This window comes from Chamaea fasciata, unplaced genomic scaffold (genome assembly GCF_029207755.1).
Source record: "Chamaea fasciata isolate MVZ Bird 193981 ecotype frontalis unplaced genomic scaffold, bChaFas1.0.hap1 SCAF_4, whole genome shotgun sequence".
Lineage (NCBI taxonomy): Eukaryota > Metazoa > Chordata > Aves > Passeriformes > Sylviidae > Chamaea > Chamaea fasciata.
Window position 1 is genome coordinate 1,489,795 of NW_027094089.1, and position 13,084 is coordinate 1,502,878.

Sequence of the window (13,084 nt, forward strand, 5' to 3'; positions counted from 1 at the left end):
TGTCTGGGGTTTGTTTCAGGACGGTGGGATGGTGCCTAGCCTAGGTGGGGCAGCCATCCGTGATGTTATCTGGAGCACAAAGCATTTCCATGATAAACAACATTCCTTGTATTTTAGACTAGTCTGCTATCAAAGTCAAAACAACTGCTCTGGCTTAAACAGTGGCACTCGCCGCTTGAAGTGTAAAATATATAATTGGCTGTAAGATTTGTCTAGGGCAGATTCTCCATGTCTTTCAATACATTGCTACACATGTTAGTGCACATTTATTTTTTCAACAGGGTTCTTTTTTCCAAAGCTTCCGTAGTTCGTGCACTTCATAGGCCCTTTTAAATCCTTTCCAGTGAGTTTTTCCTTATTGTTAAAAAAAAGTTTAATAAATTATATCAATTAGACTAAAAGAGTGCAACTCACTTCTTGGAAAATGATTAGCAGATGGTTGTCTCTGACATGAAAAGTGAAATATTGTTGGGCATTTGTAGTATTTGGCCTTGTTTTTTAAAAAGGCTGATGAAGGGAATATAGATTGTAATTTTTATCCAGAAGTTGAAGCGGACTGTGTCCAAATACACAACTTAATTCTTCTCTACTGTCTTCAACTTTAAATATCTCCAAGAAGAGACTTTGCCATTCCCACTCCTGTCTCACCCTCCTTTGAGTTCTTCCACATTGTTGCAAATAATCAAATTACCTGGGAATAATTATTTTGGTCTTTGGCAAGCCCTGAACCGTAAAAAGCCTTTTTTGTTTCATACAGGGGTTTCCCCACTGACCAGGTGGTACTGGAGCTCTGAGAGCACCATGAGCTTTTTCTGGGGGGAGCAAGCATGTCAGGATCTCACGGATTACAGAACCACAAAATCATTTGGGTTGGAAAAGTCCTCTAAGACCATCACATCCAACTATTCCCCCGGCGCTGCCAAAGCCACCGCTGATCCATGTCCCCAAGAGCCACATCCACAGAGCTTTTAAATCTCTCCAGGGATAGTTATCTTCTTCAGATCTGGGTGACTGCAGAAGTGATCTTCCCCTGCCTTCTCTTGCTTCCTAGGCTTTATAAATACATTTTCTGTCTTCTGCAGAGTGATCCAAACAGCTTTTGCCCAATTGGAGACCTTCAAAGAGCTGCTCCTCATGAGATGTTCCCAACTGATTTATTGCTTCCAATTTCTTAAACTTCACCTTTTGCACACTTGAAAAGTGGCAGAATTCATAGAATCACTGAATGTTCTCAACTGGAAGGGACCTTAAAGCTCAACTTGTTCCAAACCCCCTGCCATGGGCAGGGACACCTTCCAGGTTGCTCAAATCTCACTCGTAAAATTCTGGAAAGAAAAAAATTCAGCCTTGAATCAGCTTTGTTTGGCAAGTGAATGGTATTTTGAGGTTTGGAAAGTCTGCATGAGGTGCAGGGTTTAATTGTGAGACTTTGGAAATTTATGTGTTTCTAAGCCCTTCTTTGAGGGTACTGCTAGAGCATCATGGTCTTGTCTGTGAGTTGAGGCATCCAAAATCTAATTCTAATCTTGTAACCTTTTATTAGCAGGGCTACAAGTCTTCTATGTAAATGTGTCAGCGAATTAGTGATTTCTAAACTAATTCGGTTTTGACAAAAATGGTTGCTGAAAACATACTGTTTTTCATGGTTGTGTAAAGCCTTGCACATTAATCTAGAGAAGGGTGGCTCGCAAGCTGAAGCACAGGAAGCTAGGGCTTAAACTCATTTGCATCTTCCTTACCAGTGGTAAAAATAGGGACTACTGTTATGAAATGTGCTTTTTCTGCAAATCCCATGGTAGGAAAGGCTTGTATGTCCGCTTCATACCCATAAAAGTTTTGCGAGTTGATAGACTCATCTCCATTTGTGCGTTGGTGCCCTTTAATGCCACTGAGAAATGGGTTCAGGGATTATTCTGTTTTTCAGATTTTAATTCCCTAAATTCAAAAGCACACAAAGGATTTTTACTTATTTATCTGAGTGGTCAGTGTGTGTACATAACAAGTGTTGGAGCGAGGTCAGGACCAGAAATGTTTCTGTCAGTTGGGTCAGTAGCTTTGTTCATTCCATGTGCTTAACTCTCTTTCTTGGTTAGGTTATTTTCAGTGTAAAAAATATCCTTTGTTTGAATTGCTGTCATTTTGAGGTTGTTCATGCTTAAGCCCTGAAGTGGATGAAAGTTCTATTTTTTGTTGATGGTACCTCATTTACACATCCTGCCTTCATTCTCATGCTTCAAGTGTCATTACATACATCAGTCTCTTTTCTTTTTATTTGGTGAAGCCAAAATGTATTGTATTTTCTGCAGTGTTGCAAATTTCCTTGTAGTGTTCCTGTTGTTTTCTGCCTCCATGGTCTGACAAGAAGTCTGGCTCCTGGCTGCTGAGCAGTCCTCTTGGAAATGTTCTGGAAAGATCTGTGTCCATCCAGACAACATGGCACGGAGAACAATGCTGACAGGGCAGGCAAATTCTAATTAGATCTGTAAATCCTTGAACTGTGTAAATGTATGAATGTATAGTGCATAAAAAAATGTGTAGAGATTAATGGTACTTAACAGTGTGCGATGCGCAGGTTTGGTTCGGTCTTTCATCTTGGTAATCTCTTCCTCCAGTTCCAAAATTTCTCCAGGCAGACACAGGATCTCTGAAGCTGAGCAGGCATCCCTTTTTTTCTCAAACTATGGGATTAAGGGATTTTCACAGAATCCTAGAATAGTTTGGGTTGGAAGGAAGCTTACAGCTCATTGCATTCCAATCCCTTGCCATGGGCAGGGACACCTTCCACTGTCCCAGGCTGCTCCAAGCCCTGTCCAGCCTGGCCTTGGACACTTCCAGGGATGCAGGGGCAGCCACAGCTGCTCTGGGCACCCTGTGCCAGGGCCTGCCCACCCTCACAGCCACCAATTCCTTCCCCAGATCCCATCTGGCCCTGCCCTCTGGCACTGGGAAGCCATTGCCCGTGTCCTGTCCCTGCAGGCCTTGTCCCCAGTCCCTGTGCAGCTCTCCTGGAGCCCCTTGAGGCCCTGGCAGGGGCTGGGAGCTCTCCCTGGAGCCTTCTCTTGTGCAGCTGAACACCCCTAGCTCTCCCAGCCTGTCTTTATGGCTGCTGACCAGTGGTCCAGTTTATTTTCTGTACTGTCTAGAAGTAGCCCAGAGTCCAGGTGTTTGTGATGTGGACCCAACAGATCCTGAAATGAGTACTTGGCCTTGCTCTAAAGTCAGATATATACATTTGTACAGTGCTTTTGGAATCTGTACAGATTAACAGCCTGGTATGGAGACAAAAATGGCACAGTTTGGGGCTATTGGCAATTATCAGCAATATTCCTTTCCTGGAAGGAAAAGAAGCAAGTGTATATGTGTTTGCATCTCTGAATTTCCAGGACTTTAAAGCTCTCATTGTTTGTCATTCTATCCCAGACAGAAAAGCGGTGTTCTTGTTATGGTACCCTGCAAAGTTTTGTGCCCTGGCAGGTGTGCCACAAATATTTAACTCATTTAAATCGTCGTGTTTTTACCAATAATTATCTAGGCAGAGTTGTTTGATTGATTTTTACAAAAATGGCCTGGCTTCTCAGTACTCTATAAAAGAATTAGTAATTGCTGAACTCTGACCAGGGGCACGTCTGCACCTCTGGCAGTAGTTCACATCTGACACTGAAAATTCACTGCTGAGCATTTATTTTCCTGCAGCTGTGGTGGTACCAAACCTTTGCTGAAAGTGATCTGAAAACAGAAATCACATATCAATGAAACTTGCTGAAACAGTTCTCTCTCTGTAGAGGAGCTCCCCTACCCTTCTGGACCTGGAAGATTGTGACCCTCTAGAATGCGGGTTACCTGTCTTACGGAATTTTACTCCCTGGGAACAATGTTGTTCTCTACTACAGCTTGTGTAGTTGCTTAAACTTCCACAGTTCTATTATTATAAATAATACTATATTTAATATATATTTATTAAATAATATGTAATATACTTATTATTTTTAGCTTGTGCACAGATGGTTTTGAACCTCTTACTAGCCCGAGTTTTCTATTTCTTTTTCAACCTCCCTGCCATGCTCTGAGCCCCCGTTTTCTTCACTGTCTTTCCGTTTGCACCTATTCCTTAGGCAGATCTCTGAACAAGATGTGTGGCTCACACTCAGTCTAGCACATTTCCTGTTTGCTTCCTTCATCTCGCCACCATCATCCTCTATGCTGTGAGCCCGAGGAGAAGAAAAAGATGGTATCAGGCAGGTGTGGTGTGGCCCATACAGACACTTCACTAAAGCCACACAGACTTTCTGTCTGAAATCAAAGAGAAGCACTGCAGACACGAACAGAACCTGAGAAAGATGAAACGGCCTTGCCGCCCCACAAGAATTAAGTAATTGCAAAAATTCAATCTGTCAGTACCTCAGAGCAAGCACTGAGACATTTTCTTCCCCGAACTGCGGTCTGTTAAAGAACTCAAGTCCTTAGATTTAAATAAAACCCAAATATATCAATGTTTCCGTATGTACCTGTGTGTTATCCATACCATGAGCGTACCAGGCGTGATTGTTGAGTTGCTTTCAACATCCTTGGCCCCTAATTTGACTTAGATTGGTATTTTGGGGACCAGATTTCCAAGTGGCGTTGAGGACTTGGCCAGCACGTACAGGTGTCACTCCTCTGCCCAAAATCCTCACAGATTGGTGTGTTAGGTACAAGGCAGGTTTTAGGGGCAATTCTTGCGGGATTGCCCATTCATTAGACAGTAGACGTTCATTTTAGACCCTAAAATAGAGGCTTGGTACAGTGCTGAACCTGAGCCCTCTTTTTTTCCCTTGCCATTTGATGTATTTTGCTAATGAGGTCCAATCATACAGATGCTCTGCAGGCCATATTGCTATATTTAGCTGAAACAATATGAAACACATAATTTGCCATCAAGTCATTAGGTTACCAAACAGGATTCATGCTAAGCCTTTCAAACACAGAGAAATCCCATTTTCAGAAAGACTTTGAAGCTTTGGATTGATGTAAAGTTCACATGAATTTGACTCTCAAATGTGTTCAGACTCCTTTGAAAACAGCACTTCTCTGCTCAAAGAGTCACCTGCTTTTGAAAATACTGACTCGTGCTTGATTGCTGTTTCAGAAAACAGAGTTTCTAACCAGAACTCGAGGAAAAGAGGGTTCTCCAGTTTTTTTATTAATCCAGCTCTCTAATTTCTTTATTTTCCACTGTGACTGCCCCGTATCTTTGATGAATGCTGCTTTTCATCCAGCAGAACATCTAGATCAGGCAAGAAGCAAAGACACTGCTCTTAAAGCAGCTCCACCTGCCCTTGCCTGCATTACCTTAGTGGAGATCGTCCACTGACATAACACTGTAGCCTGAGAGCAGCGCTGAGGGTTCATTTGGAGGGAAGGGGATGTTTTATTTAATGTATGGCTCAAGCCTTGTGGCTCAGGTGCCACTGCGCTGCCTGGAGCAGGGCCAGGTGTGGCTCGCTGGCCTTGATGTTCCCTTCCTCAGCGTTAACTGAAAGAAACCTGAGCGAAACCAAACCGAAAAACAACAAAACAAAAAACCCAAACAACTACAACAAAAAAAAATCCAACTCCCCGATGTTGTTGAACTTCTGTGGTGGGGGAGTTACTGCAGTTCAGTTCTGTGTCTGTTCATCGGACTTCCCGTGGTTTTTCATCGAATCATGTGATTGACAATGCAGACAGTCTGCAAAGTTATCGGTCTGTCTCGTTTGTACCCTCGTCCCAACCACTAAATCTGACTTCTGCTTTGTCTGGCAGAAGAAAACAAGATAGGGTGATGTGGTGGGGTGATTCACCGGAGCTGATAAGTGGTGTCTGTATTTAAGCTGCGCCGTTCAAACCGTAATGTTACCTCTGTCTCTCGCGTTTTCAAGGACTTTCTCAGGCTGGTTTATTTTAAGCTAACTGGGGTTGTCTGTCCCTGTAAGAGGTGGAAAGAAATGCAAATAACAGCTCCAACCGACCTGTTTATGTCAAGGAGTTCAGTAACTTAAATAGTGAACGTTGTTGTATATCGGGTCAGAAAAGGGTTTGGGTTGGGAGAGACCTTAAAGCTCTTCTCATTCTACACCCTGCCATGGGCAGGAACACCTTCCACTGTCCCAGGCTGCTCCAAGCCCTGTCCAGCCTGGCCTGGGACACTGCCAGGGATGCAGGGGCAGCCACAGCCCTCATCCTTACAGCAGCAATTCCTTCCCCAGATCCCATCTGGCCCTGCCCTCTGGCACTGGGAAGCCATTGCCCGTGTCCTGTCCCTGCAGGCCTTGTCCCCAGTCCCTGTGCAGCTCTCCTGGAGCCCCTTGAGGCCCTGGCAGGGGCTGGGAGCTCTCCCTGGAGCCTTCTCTTGTGCAGCTGGACAGCCCCAGCTCTCTGCTTCAAGAGCAGAGGGGCTCCATCTTCCAACGCCATCCATCCAAACAACACGGGGCAGTGAAGGAAAAAAAGAGGGGTGATTCATCCCATGCCAAGGCTTTTCCTCTGTCATTAAGATTGCCATTTAAGATGCCTTAGCACAGTCTCTTTCTAAGTGGTGTTAAAATCAGGTTCATTGGAGTGTCACCAGCTAGAGTGCCAGTGTCTTTCAAGTTGGACACAGCAGCAGCAAGGCAGAAGAAAATAGATTTGTTCGCTGCAGGTTTGATGTGCCACTTTGGGGATTTTGTTAACCATGGTAAAGCCCTCATCAGTGCTGGCTGGGTTATTGCTGGCAGTGCCCTGTGACCCATGTGGCCTGGTTGCTTTACAGTGTCATCTCCTGTGTGTCTGCAGCACACAGCCAGGACCTGATCCCTCATTTGAAGCAGGACATACAAGAGGCAAATGGCACAAATATGAATTTAAACCTTCCTTGGACTGTCACTGGAAAATCTTGAAAGGCTTTTTGAAAACCTTAAATTTTTTTGGCACTGATCAAGCTTTTTACATGGCGTTTAAATCCTGCTGTTACAAATAGTTACAAAGTCACTCTCATAAAGAATAAACTTTTGATTTTGTGTGTTAACAAATTTTGTTTTCTGTTAGTGAAACAGTGCGGGTAGTTTTTTTTCTCAACAGTGGATGGCTGCCATGGTTAATCCTGCAAGTTACATCATAGAATCATTGAGGTTGGAAAAGCCCTCTAAGATCACTGAGTTCAAACATTAACTCAGCAGCACTGTGCTCACTACTAATCCATATTCCCAAGTGCTACATCCACACCCCAAAGATGCTGGTGCAGTTCTCTCCACGCTGGGCCTCTAAGATTTCTCATTTTAAATGAATGAGAAAACATGGCCTGCACACAGCTGTGGGTCATTGCAGTCGTCTGAAGAATGTTGGTTTGAATTGTTGGCCTGGAATTCTAATTTTTCATGTCTCATCAGCAATGCATTGCCTGTGGTTCAGGTGGACCATCAAAAATCCGTAACTCCTGCCGTTACCTACGTTTTTTTTGTATAGACTCACTCAAAACTGTGTGTTTGTAGTGGCAGTGTGTGTTACTGCTCTCCTTAAAAATCTCCTTCTCCTTATCTGCATTTCCAAGATACTCCCACAGGCTGTTCACAGCACATGTTGAGTGTCAGAGTCCAGGCTGACTGCAGTGAGTTACGGCCTTTAATCTGAAATTGATTATTAAATTGCTCCAGTACGATCACAATAAATGGCAGCATCGATCGGCCTGAAGAGGGGATGAATAATAAAATCGATGCATGGCTTATTGCCTGAAAATATGAACGCTACCTGAGCCCTTTTATGCTGCCCTTCCAGCTGAGAGATAATGGGATAGGAAGACGTGAGCATCTCAGATGCAGCTGTCGGAATTTCTGATGTTATTTTGCCTACTGTTTCAAGGCTGGAGATGTTTGTTAGGCTGCACGAGAGCCTGAGAATGGTCCCAGGCTACTGCCACGAATGTTTGCAAAGCCAGTGGCTACACCTGTGGCCTGACGGTGGGAAAAAAAAAAAAGTTGTCTGTGTTTAATTCAACTCAAACTAGCATCTTTAATCACTTTCCCTGCCACTTCCCTCCCAGAAGGGCTACCATGGGCTGCATCCCTGGTGTGCAGCCACCCCTGGGGTGAAGAGTGGCAGCTGTGTAAGACTTTCCTCTTGCTGGAAGTGTTGCCATGGTGTAATTTAATTCATTCTGCTGATGCAGTGCTGAACAGAACGTGCTCCTGGCTACACTGACCACAAGCCAGGAAGTTTTGGAAGGAAGTGGGGAAGATTACACTGAGGATAAGCAGAGTAGAATGTCAGGGTTGTTTTGTTGTTTCTTTTTTTTTTTAAATAAATACTAATGGAAATATACATGAGGGCTTGGTTGGGGGGTTGCAGAGGGGGAAGACAGGGACAGCTTGCGAACTTGGAGCTGAGTTGGAATGAAAGGAGGATCACACAAGGCTGATGAGAAAAGAAAGGTTGGGTGAGTACAAAAGAGAAGAGTATGCTGAAGAGAGAGGATAAGGATGCAGTGGAAGGGATCTGGCATGGCAGTAGGCTGGGAGATTGGAAGTGGGAGCTGGGGATGAATATGGGTGTAAGGTACCTAAGAGTAGAAAAACCAAAGTGGTGCAGAAGATTAGGCAGGCTGGTCAAAACAGACTTGGAGAAGAGAGGTTGTAGAGAGGTGGTAGAAGCGGTTGAGGTGCACAAAATGGCTGTGGGAGAGTTCTCTACCACAAACTGCGTGTCTGACACAGGAAATTAAACTTGCTGATGTACCTTTTATATTCTGGGCTTTGAACTCCACAGAAGCTGGATGCAGAAGAGCCTTTAACAACCTTGCCTTTTAGCTGCCTCAGTTCTTTGAGCCGAGATAGCGCAGAATCTTTTAGGTTGGAAAAGGCCTCCAAGATCTCGGAGTCCAGCTGTTCTCCCAGCACTGCCAAGGCCACCACTAACCCATGTCCCCAGGTGCCACATCCGCGTTTTCTACAACTTCTCTACAAGTTTCCGTGTTTTCTGACCCCAAGAATACAAATAACAGGGGAGCACAGAAGTTAAATACCTGACCCTGAAAACCAAGTGTCCAGGAAATGCCCCCTCAAAGGAGACTGATCCAGCCAGAATTCTTGTAACCTTAAGGCAAGGAAACAGGACACTGAGCTCAAGAAATAGGATAGGGAATCCCTTCATTATTAATGGGCAAAGAGGCTCCTTAGCCATTGCTGTGCTTGTTCTGATCATGTCACACGGTAGAGTTTATTCTTAGTCTTAGCCACAGCCTTATAAATAATAAAGTGGGTCATGTTTTATCTTACCCCAGTGATCATTGTAATGCGGCTTTTGCCTGAGACTGTGCCAAGCTCAGACACAGGCAGCATTTAGGAGTGGATAAGGTGAAGAGCACCGTCCAAAACTAGACTCAGCTCTTTCCAAAATACGCACTTATCAAGAGTGAACCTGGTGGGTTTGCAGCGTGCACTGCTTTAGGAGGGGAAAAAAGGGAAAAACGGGAACTTGAGGTTGCAGCTTGTCTGTCTCTTCTCTCTGGTGACCACTGACAGCACCCAGGGAACAGCTGGAGCTGCGCCAGGAAGGTTTAGGTTGGATCTCAGGGAAAGGCTCTTCCCCCAGAGGGTTCAGGCACTGCCCAGGCTCCCCAGGGAATGGGCACGACCCCAGAGCTCCAGGAGAGCTTGGACAGCGCTGCCAGGGATGCCCAGGGTGGGATTGTTGGGGTGTCTGTGCAGGGACAGGAGCTGGGCTGGATGATCCCGGTGGGTCCCTTGCAACTTGGGATATTCTGTGATTCTGTGATGCCACAAACTATTTATTCTTTGAGCCTTTTCAGAGGATTCTCCTGTTAAGGAGCCAAGTACAATTAATTGCAAAATGTTCTTTAAGGAAAAACGTAATAAATAGTTCCGTACACGCACAAGCAAGAAGGCCTTTGAGGGGCTGCTGAAAATGAGTTTTCCTTAAGACCTTTGTGTTTTTTAAAGGATTCACGTGTGGAGTCTGTTAACAAGCAAACGGATTGTGACCAACAGTAAAAGGCTTAAACACAATATGCTAATGTAGCATTTGATTCAAAGGAGAAATTATAAATGATCTCTTTATCCTATAAATATTTTCCTTGGGTTCTAATGGTTTAGTTCCTTCCATTTTTTTTTTTTTATTTTTTTTTTTCACCAAACCTCTTTCTTCAGTGTTTATGTGGGCCGCGTGTTTGCAAGCAGACATGCAAACCTTCCCTCACTGGACTCTGGCTTCTTGTTGCAGAAGTTCCCCGAGCTGAAGTTCAAGTACGTGGAGGAGGAGCAGCCTGAGGAGTTCTTCATCCCCTACGTGTGGTCCCTGGTGTACAACTCTGCCGTGGCCCTGTACTGGAACCCCCGTGACATCCAGCTCTTCACCATGGACTCGGGCTGAGGGACACGGGCCAGGCCAGCCCCGCTCCGTCTGACAGCAACTGAACCTCTGCACCCCTTCCAACCTGTCCCCCTCCAGCTGTCCCCTCCCAGAGCCAGTGCCCAGCCCGGCCTCACGCTGGGACAGACTGGTGTGGGGCACTGATGGCTTGTAGGCAACCTTGTGTTTATAGTCCATAACCTAGAGCTTGTTTGATGAAAATGAGGCCTTACACATGGGGTATGATGTTACTACCAACCGCAGACCTGATCGTCCTAACTTAACGGGCTAAATGAGATTGCAGGCTTTGATTTGGAAGCAGAGTTTGTATTTTTGGCTCTTTCAAGCGGGCAGCTCCCTTGGGTCAAGCTTTTTATGGTCTCTTGGATGCTGCCGTGGGTTGCTCGTTACCTAATCCTGTGTTTTCACTCACAGCCCTTTGTTTCCGTGGCACTGTCAAGGCTGCAGCCATTAAATCGCTGTCTACACTGTCATCCGAGGGAACTAAGCAAGCAGCATCTCTAATCAGGTTAGCTCCCAGGTAGATTCAAAACACTTGATTTAGATGTTTGTGGGAGGATTTTCAATAGCAAGTCTCCTGTTGTTGTTGTTGTTTGACTGGCAAATACTCTCCAGAGGGCAAGAAACACCTGCTTTCGGAGTCAGGTCCCTTACAGACTTGTTTTTCTGTGCTCATGTGCAAAATTGTTCCTGGAAATCGAACGTGTAAGGAAAGGGAGGGAAAAAAAAAAAATCCAAAGAAAATAATTGCAAGATTGTAAAATAGACCGTTGTCCTGTAAACCTGTGCGTAATGGTGACAGTGTGTTTTGGGGATCCTTAACAAAGCTCTGTGTTGAAAACCTCCTGTTGGCTTTTAAAGTTTTATGGCAGAAATATAAATTTATCTGAATGTAGAATACCACTCTCTTTTTTTTGTTGTTGTTGTTGTTTTCAAGTGCCCTTTCCTGATATACCTGTTTCAGCAGTGGGAGAAGCAAAAAAAGTGGTGTGATTTTGAAAGGAATCTCATATTTTTCGAAGTGGGGATCATATTTTGGGGATGCCTGTTGCACACGCGTGCGCCCACTCTCCTCGTCCCATGTGCTGCTGTGTGGGGGGGGACTGTCACCAGTGCATTGCATGCCAAAAACTTCAGTTTCGAGGAATTAGTTCCTGAAGATGCGTGGCTACCCTCTGTATTCACTGCCTGCTCCAGCATGTTCTGTTTGTTGACCTGAGGAGCCGGGTGCGTTTGCTTTCAGAAAGTCCTTTGAATGGCTTTAAATAGAATTTCTTGCACCATTTCGTCCCTCTGAAGGATGTGCTAAGATTGTACTTTCCTTTTATATGCTTATTTAGAGACAGAAGTCCGTTTGAGTCCTACACAAATGGAAATGCTGGCTTATTTAGAAAAAAAAAAAAAAAAAAAAAAAAAAAAAGGCTTTCCAAAATTATTTAAATATAGCTGCAAAGGGATATATACAGCCCATGAGCATTTAGGACTTTGAAATGGCAGAAGTTTTTGAGAAAAGTCAATGGTATTTCTGGAGATGCAGTGTTTTCTTAGGCAAATAAGATAAATTAATTAACCATGACTGAGCTGCACATAAGTTGATCTGTATTTTGGATTTATTCTGTTTTGTTTTGGTCTTTGAGCAAACGTCAAAAGGGGATAACTATTCTTGGTTACTGTAGTGATTTGTAATTTTGTCTTTATTAAAAGACTAAGAGTGTTTGTGAGTCAACAGGGCTGCCCGGATTTGGAAAGGTCAGTCTGAAGATGCACTTTTGAACCGTGGATTCTGAAGCTGCTGGGCTGGCTCAGTGTTCATCTGTTTCAAACACCCCGGGGTGAGCAGAACCAGAGGGGCCCTGCCAGGGCAGACGCTGCTCAGCCGGGTGTCAGACTGCAGAAAACCTGATTTGTCTGTGAAAGGGCTTTTTTTGCAGGAGAGAGGCACACAGAGCAGCAGTCTGATGGAATAGGTCGAACAGCTGCTGAACCAACATTGGTGTCGCACAGAAAATTCTCTTCTCACCGTCCTCCCGTTGTGGTGACGCTGAGGTGCAGAGGGTTTGTTCTGATGGCGTAATTTCCTTGTGTGTTTCATGAAATGCCCTGCCCCGGGGTCCCGGCTGGTTTGGCACAGTTGGAGTTACCACCTGAAGCCAAAACAGCAGAGCCAGACCAAGATTTAGGCAGAATTCCATGCTGGCCCCATTGGCTCTCCCGAGAGCTGGAGCGTGACGTGGGCCCGGCAGTGTCCTGACATCTGCAGTCTGGTACGGTCACAAATACTCTGTTTTTCCTTCACCTTAGGAATCCTTTTCATTTCTTTGTGTGAAAGATTTATTATGCGTAATTACAAAAATAAAAAAAATAAAGATAAAACAGTAAATACGGGGTGGTGTGTTTTATGTCACGGGTCTTGACGTGTTCACCAGCCCCAACCTGATCGAGGATTTATAATGTCCTCCGTGACGTGCAGTTAAGAAGAACGTAATTTTATTTATTGCTTATTAAAGCAAATCGGTGTCCGAGTCAGTGTCTGGTAGAAGAAGGAACGTGTGATGCTGCAGTGTCACGTGGAGTGTCACCTCTTGCCAGCTCAGCTTTAATGATTGCAGTGGCCATGGCCCGGAGGGGCACTGGGAATGTGCGGTCAAGGGGGGGAAGCAGAGGAGGCACAGGGTTCTCCACACAAGACCAGACCTGATGTGTT

General features: G+C 44.8%; 1 protein-coding gene across 3 annotated transcripts in view; it reads left to right on the forward strand.

Moving 5' to 3' along the window:
* The window catches only part of DYM (dymeclin), a 210,797-nt gene extending 198,007 nt beyond the window's left edge, over positions 1-12,790 (forward strand). For 2 of the 3 annotated variants that reach the window (XM_066180700.1, XM_066180703.1), the window contains exon 18: positions 10,231-12,790. In XM_066180700.1, coding sequence (XP_066036797.1) covers positions 10,231-10,380 — 150 coding nt within the window. In that variant the 3' untranslated portion in view covers positions 10,381-12,790. The remainder of the gene's footprint in view (positions 1-10,230) is intronic. The other variant, XM_066180704.1, reaches the window with a different exon arrangement.
* The last annotated feature ends 294 nt before the right edge of the window (positions 12,791-13,084 follow it).